This window comes from Mytilus californianus, unplaced genomic scaffold (genome assembly GCF_021869535.1).
Source record: "Mytilus californianus isolate M0D057914Y unplaced genomic scaffold, xbMytCali1.0.p SCAF_6, whole genome shotgun sequence".
NCBI lineage: Eukaryota > Metazoa > Mollusca > Bivalvia > Mytilida > Mytilidae > Mytilus > Mytilus californianus.
In genome coordinates, this window is record NW_026262712.1 from 32,795,987 (window position 1) to 32,814,247 (window position 18,261).

The 18,261-nt window shown below is 31.4% G+C and overlaps 1 protein-coding gene across 1 annotated transcript; it reads right to left on the reverse strand.

Annotated features, from left to right (window-relative positions):
• Positions 1–231: 231 nt before the first annotated feature.
• On the reverse strand, positions 232–10,584 carry LOC127704995 (uncharacterized). The gene is made up of 6 exons (XM_052209242.1): positions 10,525–10,584; positions 7,441–7,487; positions 5,780–5,847; positions 4,480–4,577; positions 2,629–2,750; positions 232–1,863 (listed from the first exon to the last, which is right to left on the reverse strand). Exons 2-6 carry the CDS (start codon positions 7,451–7,453, stop codon positions 302–304), a joined length of 1,863 nt encoding a protein of 620 aa, XP_052065202.1. The 5' UTR covers positions 7,454–7,487; positions 10,525–10,584; the 3' UTR covers positions 232–301.
• Between the last annotated feature and the right edge of the window lie 7,677 nt (positions 10,585–18,261).

The following is an 18,261-nucleotide window of genomic DNA, read 5'->3' on the forward strand; positions in this document are numbered from 1 at the left end:
GTGTTTGGAAATGTTTTGTGTCTATTCATTTTGTTTTTTGACCATTCCACTTTTAGTTTTTGGTAGACGTATGTTTTGTAATGTCTTTTTGATGTCTTATTTATTTTTATTTTCTCGTATGGAAATTAGATATATGTAAAATTAGTCATACGGCCTCCAATTGAAGGTCAGAAATAAGATATTGTATAGCACTTTCAAAAACCAAGTTAGCAATAAAACACAAAACACGTACTCTGCAATAATTGTATTTCATATTAATTTGACTGAGTCGGTTATACATTTTATTTGATATTTTTTAATTTTATTTGTTATTTCCTTTTTTCCATGGTGGTTTCACCATCCAATGACGACGGTTTCTATCAATGAAGTAAGTGGTAGACTCAGTATCGCGCTTCAGTCCATGTATTCTATGTTCGGCGTAGGTTAGACATTTACTCTTTCTCTTTGGACATTTACAGAATGTGTACGCCACGCAATATGCGTCTCTGATGCACAGCCACTTGCATTCCGCTGCATCTGTGACTGCCTTACTTTTTCTGACTGGTAATCTTGATATTCCCCGAACAGCAGTTTTATCAAGCTCTACGTAGGATTTTATTTTAAATGTAAATATGACACTATTCCACCTTCTTCCGTCTGATGTGGATGCCCCGTGTATACCTTTTGGATTATTCTTTGTGTTGTATTTATAACAAACATGAAAGTATAAGCTGCTTTTGCTGCACTCTGTGCAATATGTCATTGCTATACAGTCTAACTCGTTTTCACAAAGATCAATGCATTCGCTTAGGGTTTTTGCCTTTGCGTTGACGTAATGGAAACTCATGCTTGTGTGTTCCAACATTAAACCAGGTTTGAGTGGGTCACAAGAATCGACTAGTCCTCGTTTAAGAAGATATTTGCAGTAGTCTGATGTGGCATTTTTCATTTTTTCGGCAATTTTTTTGTGATTGACACCCAATTCTCCCATGTATTTGTCAGTAAATAATGTATGCATTGGAGACAATTCATACTGCATAGGAACCGGACTCTCTTTGACTGATGACGACCATGTCATAGCATCGCCATTGGAGGGTGGAGGAGCTCCAACAGTAATAGTCCTAGTTGTAACAGAGTTAGAAAATTCAGATATTGATTCCTTTTGAGTGGTGTCCATGTTAAAACCCCCACTCACGCTAAATAATCCAGAATAACTTGCCTGAACAGCTACATTTGTACCTTTTTCTGTTTTTTTCTGGTAGTCCGATGATTTCATGGTGTGTTCGTATGTGAGACGAGCCCCAAAGGTTGTATAAGTTGGATAATGTGTACCATAGCGATGGAAAAAGTCTAAATATGTCTGCGGGTCATCTGATTTATTAAGTTTTCTGACCCATGTTAAAAACTGTTGAGTGAAACGAGGAATGTTTTCCTGAATGAGTTCAGTATAGTAATAAATGCACTTTGCCGTTGATAATATTTTGACATTCTCCCCTGATGACATCTCAGAAGTTGAAGTTTTGTACCCATACGAAGCGGAAAAACTGACTCCGAAAAAACCACCGCCTTTGACATTAGCAGTGTACGATAAAGATTTTGAAAACTCGTATTTATTTTTAGCAGTAGATGAAGTAAAGGATGTTATACACGAGACATCAGGGACAACAACAAGTCCGTGTGGTATGCTGTATCTGCAGTCAGAGGTTTGTTTACCTTCACTATAGTCTGTTTTAAAGATTGGGAACGTAAATCCAGGATCGTGTCCATTCGACAGTGGATAACCCCTTAAGATGTTATATCCGAAAAATGCATAGTCTATATCAGGAAATGTTTGTTTAAAATTTGTTGCTTTACAATCTTGCATCCGGAAATCATTTCTCATACCTAAAGAATAAATGAATTTTTTGTAAAACCTAAAAAATATTTCTGTATGGAATGGTTGTCGTTCTATTATACGTTATTGTATGGGGTACCAAACACTTGAACAACTTGAAATAAAGTTGGCTTGTTTAATTTTCGTAAAATTTTGACAAAATATTTACTTTGACCTGTTGACAAAAATATTAAAATTTCAAGAAAAAAGTAAAATAACAAAAATACCGAACTCAAAGGAAAATTCAAAAAGGAAAGTCCTTTCTCAAGAAATTTGAATCCTCACAGTTTACGGGAATAATTTCATTGGATATACAGCAGTTTAACAAACACCAGTTGTTATAATTGAAAAACTTGATATCTCTTTACTAATAGTATGTGATTTAAACGAACAGCTGATTTTTAAAGATTTAAATCCGGGACCCTTATGTGTTCTGAAGATTGATTTCTTTAAACATCATGTGTAATCTACCATTTTGCTCAGATCTGTTTAATCAAATGAAATTAGTTTTTTAAGGAAAATCAAATAGTATATTTGTTCTGTTCAAAATTTTATACTGTTTAGTACAATGGTCTTTAAGTGTTACAGGGAACAGTAATTGTTTTTGAACGCATTATCTGCCAGTCCTTGGAAAATCATAGAAAAGTCTGAACAATATCATGATTATGTTAACATAAATTTTATGGAAAACAGGGCTAATAAAAAAAAACAAGCTACTTAATAACATTACATGCATTTAATTTGTCTTTAACAAGAAAGGAAATAGAAAAACATACCAATGTTAAGGTTGAAATCCTGTCCTTTTTTGCCAGAAAGAACGTTTTTATGTTGTTCAGTATATTTTGGTTTTTCGATATGTTTTTCCTCTCGTTTAAGTTTCAAGTCTATATTCTCTTCACTGAAAAAAAATGCATTCATACTTTGTTAATGAAATTCACAAAGAATGATATAAACCTTATGTTTCCATTCTATAGCCATTCATTTTTATCCAATAAGTTCAAAAGCATGTGCCTAGTCAGGAGCCTCATTTTTGGATTGTCTGCAATGTTTTTTTTTATTTATTATCATTTTGATCATTTACAATGTAGCGCTGGCCAATTTTTCTATGACTCCTTTATATTGATGTAAGATCTGGGACGATTAAGAACTTGCCATTATACACACACACGCTATTATACACCCTGTTGTTATTTAGTCCATTCCGAAAAAAAAACAGTGACTTAGACTACTTCCTGTTTGGGTCAAGTGTCGCGAAAACAAAGTCACCAGTAATGAGCTGAGGGAGGAAAAAGTTTAGAAAGTGAAAATTTGCTAGATCATGGTCCATTTCTGTGAGGAAAAACTTAAAGTCATCAAAATGCTTTGTCATGGAGAAGTTATGTAATTTCAGAACTTATGCGGATTGGAATTAATAGCGATAAGGTGTATTATGTAAGAATAAACATGCACACTGTCCTCTCAATTGTTTACTATATTTATCTGTGCTTTTTTTTCTTATTTAGCTTGTATTTTCCTGGTTGTACCATTATCAAGCAGTGTTAAGAATGACATGTTTCGTTTTGATCTAGTTTTTAAGAATTTAAAAGGTGTTGACCGATGTGCATTTAATGATAAATCGTGAAATGTACACAATTCAAAAGACGCATTCAAAATTGATTATTTGAGTACTCATAAACGTATTAAACTTCGTCGCAAGCCATGAGCCGTACTCTCCGTTTTATTTTTCATATTCGTTGTTTGTTCCATTGTTGATAGTTGCCTCATAGGAAATCGGTGAGCCTCGTTTTTCTTTTAACTTCTAAAGATCATACAAGTAAATTATGTATTTCCGACAAAGAAGGTATATTATAAATATCGAAAGAGAGTTTCGGACAAAAAGATAAATTTCGAACAAAAGGCAAATAGAACAAAATGCAACGGAATAAAGCAAAAATTTAGGAAATTTTTTTTTTTTTTCGTATAAAGCAAGTCGAACAAAACGAAACGGACGAAAAGCAAAAATTTGAATACAAAGCAAAGTCGGACAATAAGCACTATCAGACGTCCTTTACATCAAATTGCAGGGTTTTCTGCTATACACAGAATAAATACACAATTGGAGCTACATTAACTGATGATCACCATAAAGAACAATCTAGGTTCACAGTGTGCTAATGACCTTACACGATATATTTGGGGTCAGTAAATTCCATATGGGACGATAGCGAGTTGTCTGGGCGAAACGTTTCATATTTTCCGGGTTTTTTGTATAAAGGGACGCAACACTTCTACTTACCGTGATTTAAAATAAAACACGCCCACTGACCAAATATTAGATATGCACGGTCCCCACGTGTTCGCTTTTAGCTAATGACTTCATAGAAGTGTATAGGAGATAAGATATAATATGGCACTTTTCACTAAAATGAAAAGGACGTTTGTGGCTCGAAATTGATTGCCTGGACTTTTCACTACAAACCAATGTTGTACTTATCTCGAAAGAACATAATAATCAGGCACAAACAAACACAATACTTGTGTTAAAACGTTTACTGCAATTGTGTTTCATACTCACCATATCACTGACATTTCAATTTTGAATTCCAAGTACTATAAACATGGAAATAGACAATGATGATATATCATACCTTGTCGTCTTCATTTTCCTAGTTGTAAAAACAGAAAGGCACACCAACACTCCTGTAAAAAGCAGGCCTAATATGATCTTTTTACCAGACGTAAGCACCTGTTCAGGTAAACAAACAACATATTCAAGTAAATAGAATCAAGCATTTTGAGGATGTATCACAAAGACTCTTCTATTCACGCGAACATACAATTGATTGACAGATTACAAACAGTAAGGTTAACCTTCCGACACACGAACATTTTCCTGCTTTTTTTATATCACATATATATGCCAAATATTTTTAGATATCATATTAATTTAAATATTGTTCAGCTTTCTAATTTATTGATTGATTGTTGTTGGTTTACATCACTTTCAGCATAATTGGCTCTATCATGGTAGTACGTATATGTTGGTAGAGGAAATTTGAGTACTCGGACAAAACCACCGACCATTGGCAGAAAACTGACAAGAAAGTTTCAATCTTAGTCACATAGGATAGGCGTCGGACGTTATCAAATATGATAGGTAGAAGCAGACAAAAAATAAAATTGACAGCAAGTCAACGAAACAAAACATGAAACAATAAAACTGACTTTTACACGTTAATTGAATAAGGAAATACGGAAAACAATTTTTTTCAGAGTTAAGAGGTTATAATATTCCCAACCGAAGACGTACCTGATCAATGTAATAATAGATGCCAAGTCATCGCCATATATACACTCAAATACTTAAAATATATGTCACTGAACGTTATGATACGACCTAATCATTTCGAGATAGGTTTGGCATTCATGAAGTTATCAGGGTTAGTGAAAATGCGACTGTTTTAAAATCTTTTTTTTAATTTTAAATCCGTGTCAAGAGTATCAAATTTCATTTTTTGGTTTTGATATAGTTGACAATATAAAGAAAGTTTAACTCGCATTAGCGTTTTCTTTGCATTGTTGCAAAATAACTCTGTCTATGAAAGTTAAGTTAACTATACCTCCTAATTCCCCGTTTCAATTGCGCTTTTATATTTGTACTTGTGATACATTAATAAGAGATTGTGAACTGAAAATACACTAACTGACGAAAAGGAGCCGTTTACCCTGTTGACGCACACACTCTTGCTTTTTTAGAAGATCATGCAATTTCCTCAGTTGTCTTCACTTGGTTTGTATATTCTAAACGGATACGGAAGATCAATATTTCGAACTTAGGCAAAGAAATGAACAAATAAACACGTATTCATATTTGACTTATTTGCAAGTTTAACATTTTATATAATTAAACATTTTAATCCAAAAACCAACTATTAAAGACAAACGTACCTTTTTCCTGTCGATTATGTTTTTACTGATCTTATCTTCAGATTCTTCATTTTCTCTGTTGTACCGCTCTGTTTTAGAAGACAGAAACTAATTGTAAGATCAGAGAAGAAAAAAAAATGTCATAATAATTATGAAATTAATCATATATAAACTCATTATAGGTGTTTCGTCCACACAAAGACTCATCATATACACTCGAATAAAAAAAGTTAAAAAGGCCAAATAAAGTACGAAGCTGAAGAACATTGAGGACCCACAATTATTACGGGGTTAGAAAATCCTTAGTATTTTGAGAAATTCGAATTGTTGTGAACAGTTAATCTATAATTGTTACAATATCAATGATATGTTTTGTCAACACAAGGTGCTGACCTCTCTCATATATTATGTAGTACTTGCAAACTGTACATTAATTTTATGTGAATAATTCTTTTTATTTGATTGCATTTAGGTCCTGTAAGTTGGACGTTTAACTGAAAAAACAATAATAAAATTAAATTAAAAAAAACCCAATAAAATAGCAGCTGTCTCTCATATACATAGTTTAACACATATTAGAAAATACATAGATATTCTGTATTTGTGTGTGAGTGGAGTGGGGAGTATTTGTATGTGTGTGGAGTGGGGAGTTAAGACGTATAATCTGGGGCTCTTTTAAAAAAAAATCTTCCAAAATTGTTTCTCTTAAGATATTTAATGAAATGTCTCGCAGAGATCTAGTTTTGATAAACATGAAATTGATAAATCATCAACATTTTAAATTAGCTAGGTCGTAGTTGTTCAGTGTCAGATTGAGGATCTTTGAACCAATCAAATATTGATTGCGCTAAAAAGTATATTCTTTATAAAATAAAGTATAATTTTATTTTAAGTTATGTGAACCCCTACTTTATATTTATACACGTTGGAACACATGCTTGTTTTTAGTTCCTGCAGCCCACTGCCAAGCTCTGATAATCTTCATTACACTAACCGTTAAATTACTGTTAAACATTTTTAAACCAATGATTGTATTAGGAAGCTACGACATATTTGAATGAGTGCGGAGTGATTTCCCTTTGATCTACTCGTTTTCAACTTCTGAGGAATACTTTTAACTTTTAAATGTACACACACATTATCCTACTTGACGGTTTAAATGTTCTTGGTAAATGTTTTGTATTTGTTATTTTGGGGAAAGCATCTAAAGCATGTCTTTATAAGCAAAATTAACAAAGGCATTTGCTAGCATGTAGATTAACACAAAATTAGTCTTAATCTGATATTGACCCTTCAAATAGAAAAGAGATAACAGCCTCATTTTCATCAAAGTCGACATCTACGTACTGAGCTCGTATGGTAATAACATTCAGAATGAGCAAATATCATTGATAATCGTCCAAGTATCTGTTATATCGTTTTGTATAATAATAATAATAATAATAATAATAATAATAATAATAATAATAATAATAATAATAATAATAATAGTTATAATATTAATGATAATAATAGTTATAATATTAATAATAATAATCATGATAATAAAATAATAATAATAATAATAAGAGGATAAATATTTGAAAGCATATAAATGTAAAATTAAGTGATGTGGTGAAAAGACAGTAACTTATGTAAATATAAAAAATAAGAAGATGTGGTTTGGTTCATATATATCTTACCAAGCCGATACATTCTCCCGTCTTCAGTCGAAATGAATATATTTGTCCTGAAATTATGTATAAAAATGTACACATACACAGCATGATATAAACTTAGTTTTGGAAATAAACAGATGAAAATTATACTTTTAAGGTAAAATAGCCGTATTTCTTGTCTACTCTGTTGCAAGGTGTAAAACGACGAGTTCTGTTTAAATTAAAAGTGACGAAGTATACGTGTACCGAACTTCTAAAGATCTTATTTTATCATAACACCGAAAATGTTCATAGAAATAATAATTTTAAATTAGGGTTCACTACAGAATGAAAATCAAGGGTGGGGGAGAAAGTTCTTTAAATCAGAGATTTTGTGTTGCGTTGTCGAATCGATTCCTTGTGCATGAGTTATTAGTTATATGCCTTACATGCATTTTTCATATATATAGCTAATTTGGAAATGGGGTCTCACACAGATTTTGTAGTTGATCCTATTAGTGGTCACCACACATGTAGAAACATATTAAACAGGGAGAGTAAACACCTGATCACACCTGATGTGAATTCCCAGATTGCAGGACTATTCTGACAAATTTTATCTAAATTGTCTTATAGAAAACCACATAATAAAAAGGTCTAAAAAGATAAAGAAATTAATAATAAAGAATAATATTCAGTCACAGAGTTTCAGTCATTTCAACCAAATTAAGCCTATCTACATCTAAGTTAAACTTCTAAGTTAAACCAGAGACATATCATATATATATCTAGCAGTTTATAAAATCATATGTGTTATGTAGAATTTTAAAAAAATAACTCCCCTCTTTTCCAATACAATTATGTAAAGGAAAATAAAATCATATGTGTTATGTAGAATTTTATTAAATCAACTCCCCTCTTTTCCAATACAATTATGTAAAGGAATTATATATCCAGTTTTACTCTTTTCTTACTTTAAGATAAGGAAACTCCTATCCCAGATCTAAATGTTTAAAAATAACCAGACAATGTTTGTCTTTTATTTAGGTATTCCCCAGTATTTTCCCGCCAAAAGAGATCATTTGACAGTTGTCAACAAAAGGACCATGTCGTCAGGGAATCCATTTGTTTTCTGGATTACTGCTTTAATTAATCTAGTTAGGTTATAAACATTCCATTTAAGGTATAGTCAAACATATGCATTTATAAAATAACTGTAGTTTGCAAACAAGTTTTACATTTTAAATTGAAGAAACTGGGTCATGATCGTTCATTGGTTGTTACCTTATTCAACCACGCGAGACCATGTAAATAATATAATCAGCTGTCAGTGTACATCCCTTGTGGCAATTAACAATAATTCGACTTCTTAATTGTCACTGACATGATAATTGGATAAGGGATATCTGAAATTTAACTTCAATCTATTGAATTTCAAGTGTGGCGGACAATAGAATAAGCGTGGCGCTGGGAATTTTAACGTGGTGCTAGAAATTTTAGCGTGGCGCACCGCCATCCCTAAATAGATTGTGGTGATCCCTAATTAAATATAATTTTGACAACATTTTCAGAAATGGCAATCTTAAGTGAATAAGATAAATGCCGTTTCTATACATTACCAGATATATTTAAACATAAACAATTGACTGCATATCTAAAATTATACTAGCTGCTTACATCGTTTCATCAGACAAAGTTCAAAGAGTTCTAAATGCTAAATTTTCGTATAAATGAATAAAAGCACCCATTTACATGTATCTATACATCTCCTAATCAATTAATACGAAACAAATGTTGACAGGACTACTTCAAAATACCATATATTACCATAATAACCACATATACTCGACTCCTCCGACAAAATATTTTGCCTTGAGTACAATCATGTAAATGTCATGCTTAAATAGACATAATTGAAATTAAAAGAAGTCTGCTATCGATTAAAAGTCTTTGAGTATTTAGAAATTAGACAAGAAGGCAGATTCGTATTATTTATTATATCTCAAAATAGATAAACAATTATATATTGTGAGTATCAAAATGAGATCTATTGGTTTTGTTGCAGGAGGGTTTTGTATCTTAATCTTTATGTCATAACATTTTGATTGAACAAAATTTAGCTACAACTCCAACTCTTTATTTAAATGTTTTTATAATTATGAGTTAAGGAATTTTATTACAATCAAGCTTAGTATTTAAAAAAAATATGAAAACAACACGTAATAATTTAATGCGTCCGAAGCGCTTTTCTTGATGTAATTTAACCAGTTTAGTGCATATTTTTATTTGGACTATTTTCTTATTATCGCATTTACTAGAACTTACAAGTCAAATGTATGTATACATTCTACTTGATATATCATCATACTATAAGCATAGGAATTCATGCACTTGTCTATTTTCAATTCAGCTATGTTCTATTTCATCAATCTTTTTAAATAAAGTAATGGAGATGTAATCGAAAAGTATTCGTTGTACACGATAAAGCCATAGAAACGTTTGGAACATAGATTATCTAAAAAAAATATATTGGAAGTTAACATTAACATGATTAAGTTAACAGCAATTAGCCGATTTTGCACTAATAACAAAGATTTTTTTTATCATTTTATCAGTTTGCCAATTCTTTTATCGATATATATGATATATTTGATGACATCTCTAAATGTGTTTCAGTTGCTGGTAATATGAAGAATAAGATGTGGCATAATTATCACTGTAACTATTATCAACAAAATACAAAATGATAATGGTGTAAGCAACTACCGGTTGCCGTATGGCTAGAAAATAAAAAAATATAGTAGGCTATTATATTAACCCATGGGATACAAATATGTTAAATAATTGATATGTTAAATTCCGTAGATATGATTTTGGGTGGTTACCACCAAGTTCATAACCTGTCATATGACTTAAAGTGCTATGAATTATTTGTTAAATTTTTAATATTAACCCATGGGATACAAATATGTTAAATAGTTAATATGTTAAATTCAGTAGATATGATTTTTGGAGATGACCACCAAGTTCATAACCTGTCATATGACTTAAAATGCTATGAATTATTTGTTAGATTGTTAATCTTTTTAATATATAGATTATTAATATTGAACAAATATTTTAACATACCGATATATGGGAGTAAGTCTTTTGGAATATATCTTATTGATTGTAGCTTAGCAATAACAAAAATTACAATGTTGCATGCTGTCATGTTTCAACAGCTGCGATCTACATTTCACATTTCAAATGAGTGTTATGCATTTTAATGATAAAACAAAAAATATTAGGTATTAAATTTCTGACAATTCGATATTTTGTTTGCTTAGTGTAGATTTGATATTTTTTGTAATGCAACTTTTATCAATTTTGAACTATTCATCTCTTGCAACCTTAATATATTTTGTAAATCTTATTGCATTTACAAAAGCATACACTTATGGTCCTGTTAGATATACATTATATGTATATGTGTTCGTTTTTTTTCATCCAGAGAAATTTCCAAGTCTGAATATGATCCAAGCATGTTATTATACAATTGATAATCCAATATTTGGTTGGTAAAAACATTCTCTTATGGTTGTGGCCTGGTATGTTAATTTGGTTGCCCTATCCTGCAATATGTTATAAAATTGTGACACCTCATCATTGGATATGCGTTTTTTGGTCAATGATGACTTTCAAAGGTCACAACGTACTTCAATATACTTGGCAACAATAATTGTGATTTCTACAATACTATACAAAACACTCAAATGTACATGTAGCACCTTACAATATCCATTTTGTCCATTTTTTTTTACATTTTTAACAGTACAAAGAGCTAGAATATTTATGATTTAACAGTATTTTGAGTTCCTGACACAATGTTTTTAATACCGTGGTTAGACTTAAATATAAAGTGAAGCTTGTGAAATCGAAAATATTTCATCAGAATTTTCTTTTGACAATTAGAATTTAGGTTTAATAGCTCGTGTTTATTTGATATAGCTTTGTATCAGTTCTTATTATTTAAATGTAATATTGTTTATAATAATAAAAAAGTATAACAAAAATACCGATCTCAAAGGTACATTCAAAACGGGGAGGACCATATTAACTGACGAAAGTTTAACGTTTTCAACCAACTGAATGAGTTATAAACAACTGGCATGTTCCTGACTTGGTACAGGCATTATCTGAAGAAAAGGATGTTTTAAACCTGGTGTTATAGCTAGCCAAACTTCCCACTTGTATGACAGTTGTTTATAGTTTTGTTATAATGACACGATTGGGTGAGAAATAGACATGATAGGTTAATGTGACAATAATTGGAATCCAATGGGTCAACTTTCAAATTTCAAAATAAAACCCTTGTTTTGTTGTCTAAATACATCGAAAATAACCAAATCAAATTTATTTTATACTTGTTATAAAAGGGAAACTTAACTTCTCCTTATTAAGGAAACATTAAAAGATAGAATTGGTTAAAATATAATGAGAGAATTGCTTTTCATAAAAATAGGGGCCACTTGCCATTTTTATTGACAAAAAAATAAATAAATAAAAAAACACAAATTGTCGTATCAAATTCAATATAATTATCTACACTTGATTTAATTCTTTTTCCACGTAACGACACTTACTTTTTTGATAGTCCAATCTATAAATTTCCGTTTTTAGATGTTTCTTTTGTAAATTGAATGATACTTGGTAAGATATTTTTAAACCTAAAAGTATTTTTGCACCATTCTTTATGAAGCCTATAGATATCTGTGATGTTAAGATGTCCTCAGTCACAAAATATTAAGGTATTCCTTCAGAAGTTGTAGACCGTATCAGTATGATGTCATTAACATAATTATATAAAACTAGAGGCTCTAAAGAACCTGTGTCGCTCACCTTGGTCTATGTGCATATTAAACAAAGGACACAGATGGATTCATGACAAAATTGTGTTTTGGTGATGGTGATGTGTTTGTAGATCTTACTTTACTTAACATTCTTGCTGCTTACAATTATCTCTTTCTATAATGAACTTGACCCAGTAGTTACAGTGGAAAATATTTTGTAAAAATTTACAAAAATTTACAAAATTTATGAAAAATGTAAAAAATTGACTATAAAGGGCGGGGTCATCGGACACTTTTTTTAAACTAGATACCCTAATACTGATTGTGCACAAGTTTGGTTAAATTTGTTTTAGTAGTTTCAGAGGAGAAGATTTTTGTAATAGATTACAAAAAATTAGTTAAAAATTGACTATAAAGGGCAATAACTCCTTAAGAGGTCAACTGACCATTTTGGTCAAGTTGACTTATTTGTAGATCTTACTATGCTAAACATTATTGCTGTTTACAGTTAATCTCTATCTATAATAATATTCAAGATAATAACCAAAAACTGCAAATTTTCCTTAAAATTACCAATTCAGGGGCAGCAACCCAACAACGGGTTGTCAGATTCATGTGAAAATTTTATGGCAGATAGATCGTGACCTGATAACCATTTTTAAATCCATGTCAGATTTGCTCTAAATGCTTTGGTTTCAGAGATATAAGCCAAAATCTACATTTTACCTCTATGTTCTATTTTTAGCCATGGCGGCCATCGTGGTTACTTGGTCGGGTCACCGGACACATTTTTAAAACTAGATACCCTAATGATGATTGTGGACAAGTTTGGTTTAATTTGGCCCAGTAGTTTCAGAGGAGATGATTTTTGTAAAAGTTAACGACGACGGACGACGACGGACGACGGACGCCAAGTGATGAGAAAAGATCACTTTGGGCCAGGTGAGCTAAAAAGGAAATGTGAAGTATGCGTCCAAGACGATAACCCAACCATGTAAAAGATAATATTTAGCTAAAGGACACCAACTGAATTAAAGGCTTCTGACTTCGGACACGCACATAAGTAATATGGAGGAGTTAAACATAATAGAAAAACAAAGGATATGGGGTATCCATCCATGACCCCATATATATGGAAACGCTCATCCTCCTAACTTTGGAGAGTGGTGAAACAGTACAATATAAGAACAAACTTAAGTAATGAGTTGAATAGGGCTTGACTTGTTGAAGCAAAAAAACAAAAATCATAAAAAAACAAAATAAACAAATTACCGATTTCCAAATCTCGCATTTGCTGCGAGCTGGTTCAAACATATACAGTTTGAGAAAAGCATTACCTTATTTAACGACAGAATAAGTATTGACCGAATGTAGGACCAGAAGTGTTCGTTACTATAACATGTATATAGCAATACCTATTAAGTCATATTTTAATTTAAACAAAAAACCAATACCAGTACAAATAAAGACAATATTTTCTGTCTTATTTGACGGATAATATCAATTCACCTTATTATGATTTGAAATAGACATATCAATTCACCTTATTATGATTTGAAATAGGCATATCAATTCACCTTATTATGATTTGAAATAGGCATATCAATTCACCTTATTATGATTTGAAATAGGCTTATGAGATAGGCTTATGAAATTGGTTTACATCATAGAAATTAAGGAACTTGGCAAAACAGTTGACAAACAAAGAAGTGTGATTAACTATTACCAGAATTCTTATGTAAAGAAATAATTATTTATTCATACACCTTTTATCATATGTAAAGGCAATATATTTTTTAGATTGACTTTTTTGAAGACTTTTGGTCCTTTAGGTGTAGACTGTGAAATATACGATTGCTATGGAATTCAATTACTACAAAATGTGTTTCTGTTAAAACGCTTAATCAGTTTGTCATTTTCGTTGAAACAACAGGACTTGGATGAAACAACTTTACGTATTCTTTGAACCTTCATTATTGAACGAAACCAATACCGTATAGCCAGCTATTATAAGTTCCGACATGACAAAATGAGAGAAAATTCAAACCATAGTAACTCAATGATTAATGCTAAAACAATAAATAAAAAGACAGGGCTAACAACAACCAACGGCAGCAACTATATTACAGGTTTCTGACTTCGGACATGCACATAAGTAATATTGCGAAGTTAAACATGTGCGAACGCTCTTCCCTTAACTTGAGAGGGTGGTAAAACAACACGATATAAGAACAAAATGTGGTAGTGAGTTAAAAAGGGCTTTACTCATTGAATCGACATGAAGTTCGAAAAACTTCTTATAAAAAAACAAAGGAAATAAATTACCTATTTGTGATTTTCGCAGTTACTAAATATTGGTTCAAAGCCATACACATATACAATCTTGAAAAAGCATTATCTTTTTTAACTTCAGAATAAGTATCGACAGTTTACTGTAAAACAATACATATTAAGCTATATTTTAAACTATTGAAAAGAACATCAATACAAATACTGATAAAGACAATATTCAAAGGTACGTTGTTTTAATTTTGTTTTAATTTTCTTTCTTTTTTGATGGGGAATAATATCAGTTAGCCTTTTTAATGCTTTCAAACAGTCCTGAAATATTTCTTATGTTTATGAAATTGTTTATTTTTATTTTATATTCAGATCATAGAGATGATGCCAACTTGCCGAAATATTTTTTCAATAGATGTTCTTTGACTGACTATAATTAGAATTCTTGTGTCAAGAAAAAGATCTTCATGTCAAAGAACGTCTCATCCTTTATTTTTAAAAAGTTCATCGGAAGATACCAAGACCTTGTTTATGAATATTCCGTATCAACATTAAAAATAATACATGATGGTCTTGAAGTATAGACTATAGGTACTTATGTTGTCTATCATCTTAATTACGTGTTTTTGTATTTGTCTTTGTATATTTTTAACCTTTAGTGTTTAATTTTGAAATGATATATTTCCCCGACCTTAGCAGCAATATACGAACTTCACCTGCATATGGGATAAACATGTCACTAATCAAGGGATTGCAGCTGCTACTCAGACTTTATAAAACGTCACCAGTGTGTGCGAGAAAGTTGATGAACCAGGTTATGCCAAAGAACGTTTCGTCCTGTTTCAAAGTTCATCGGAAGATACTAAGACCTTGTTGATAAACATTCCGTATCAACTTCAAATATAATGCATGAATATCTGGAAGTATAGACCCTATGTACTTACGTTGTTTATCATCTTAATAACGTGTTTTTTTGTAATTGTCAATGTAGTTTTCAACCTTTACTGTTTAATTTTGAAATGATATATTTTCCCGACCTTAGCAGCAATATACCAACTTCACCTGCATATGGGATAAACATGTCCCAAACTCATTGGGTAATCAAGGGTTTACAGCTGCTACTCAGACGTCACCAGTGTGTGAGCAGAAAGTTGATGAATCAGGTTATTTCAAAGAACGTTTCGTCTTGGTTTTTTTAAAGTTCACTGGAAGATACCAAGACCTTGTTGATAAATATTCCGTATCAACTTCACAAATAATACATGATGGTCCTGAAGTATAGATTCTAGGTACTGACGTTGATTATCATCCTAGGTATGTTTTATAGTCTTCTTTTTATTTGTCTTTGTATATTTTCAACCTTGACTGTTAAGTTCAGTTTTTGGTAATATCCTTTTGGCGTGGCTCGGTTTTTATACATTCCGCCATTGTGTTATTGTGCTATGGAAATTTTTTGTATTCTTGTATTTCATTTTTGCTTATGTGCTTTGTCTATAGATTGTCTATATGCCATTTTGTTTTTATTTGTTGACATAGTTGTTCGTTTTTATAGTGATTTAGATTTTAGCAATATGTTGACTGCTGTACCCCAATTTTTGACATTTTACCTATCATGTCTGTTTGCTTTGCTCACACATTGTTTTCAATATAATGAAATTCTATGCGACTGTCCTACAAGTGAGGGACTTAGCTAGCTATAAAACCAGGTTTAATCCACCATTTTCTACATAAGTAAATACCTATACCAAGTCAGGAATATGACAGTTGTTTTTCATTCGTTTAATGTGTTTGAGCTTTTGATTATGCCATTTGATAAAGGACTTTCCGTTTTTAATTTTCTTTGGAGTATGGTATTTTTGTTATTTTACTTTTGTTTTATTCATAATGCGTACAGTTGGGTGCAGACCAAGCGTTACATGTAGACGGACGAAAAGGTTAATGCGTCGTTTACTCGCGTGCACTTCATGTAAACGCCGCTTTAACTTTAAAAATTTCAGTAGATATAATAAGTAATTGGTCGTTTACTTTCACGTATACATTCGCGTTAACGCGAAAAAGGCGCATCTTCTATGTTTGTAAAAGGTAAACGCACGTTTACTAATTGTAGAAAACGCGAGTTAACGCAGATTGGCATCGTATCCTGGATACACTGACCTATCTTATCACATGACTACGTAAAAATGTCTAACTGCACATTTTCGACAAGTATATAGATTAACAATTACAATGTATGATATGACACGTATCAAATTTATTGAAAATACAAAACTGTACATATTTCTTCCGGAGGCGTAAATTCTTTTGACAGTCAGTGGACATGGATTTTAAAACGATTACGTGGTCCGAAAACAAAATTTCAGATTCATGATATTTCTTGAAGTCTGACCAAGGTAAATTTGCCGTAAAGAATGTTGTCAACAGTTGACCACTTACTCCTGGCACTGTCTTAAATATTATTTTCACATCTACATACAGTTTTGCATTACATGTATATAATTTTGGCATATTTTCTTTTCAAAACTTTTCAAAAATATGCAATGTAATGTAATTTTAGATGCGATAGCCATTCATTTATTATTTGCAACACAAAATTTGCAATTGAAGATAAAACTTTTTTGTATAATCTTGTACTGGTCTAATAATTGATTACTTTTTATACCTACAAATGGATCTGTTCTTTTGGTCCAAGAGGATGCATAGTTTTACACAAACTGAGTGCTCCATAAGTCTACAGTTACTAATATTTATGTCAATAACAATAAAAAGTGACAATTCTGCTCTTTTTGGTCCCTAAGGATGAATACTTTTAAACAAATTGAGAGCTCTATAAGTTTACTGTTAAACACATAAAAAAAGAGACAATATTTCTATTTTTTATTAATATTCTTGTACTGGCCTGATAATTGAGTACGTTTTATACCCCAAGATAAATTGTTAGATATAAAAGTGAAGAAATTTAAGTTTGAAAAGGCAAAATTTGTTGTCGCATCAACAAAAAGTGCCAATATTTTCCATTTTGTTATAAAATTTTACAACAGTATCAATATTATGTTCTTTATGGGCCCTAAGGATGAATAGTTTTACACAAATTGAGAGCTCTATAAGTCTTATGTTACTTATATTTATGTCGAAAACACAAAAAAAAACTTTTTTGTAGTAATATTCATGTACTGGCCCAATATTCAGTTATTCTTATACTTCAGAATGGATTGTTATACATAAAAGTGAAGCCATTTAAGTTTACAATTGCAAAATTTGTTGTAACTTTGCATAAAAAAAGGAGCCAATATTTTCCATTTTGTTATAATATTATAAGGAAGCTATTAAACCAAGAGTTCCAAATGGTAAAGTTGAAGTCATCCCTTCGTAAATATTACGGACGCCATCACGAGTTGGTTGACCGTTATGGAATAACCGTTTCACAGATGATATCGGATATGTTCCTTATGTCGTAACTACAATACCCTTCCCTTTTCACGAATGTGACTTACCGAATTAGACTATTTACCGGATTTGTAATAACATAAGTAACACGACGGGTGCCACAGGTGGAGCAGGATTTGCTTACCCTTCCGGAGCAACTGAGATCACCCCCATTTTTTGGTGGAGTACGTGTTGCTTAGTCTTTAGTTTTCTATGTTGTGTCATCTTTACTATTATTTGTCTGTTTGTCTTTTTATTTTTGGCCATGGCGTTGTCAGTTTGTTTTCGATCTATGAGTTTGACTGTCCCTCTGGTATCTTTCGTCCCTCTT

Bases quoted from the DNA above. Each gene is read 5' to 3' on its own strand.
- LOC127704995 (XM_052209242.1), bottom strand. The intron at 4,578-5,779 runs GTACGTTTGTCT...TTACCTGAACAG, and splicing joins ACATAATCGACAGGAAAAAG to GTGCTTACGTCTGGTAAAAA. The intron at 1,864-2,628 runs GTATGTTTTTCT...TTTATTCTTTAG, and splicing joins GGATTTCAACCTTAACATTG to GTATGAGAAATGATTTCCGG.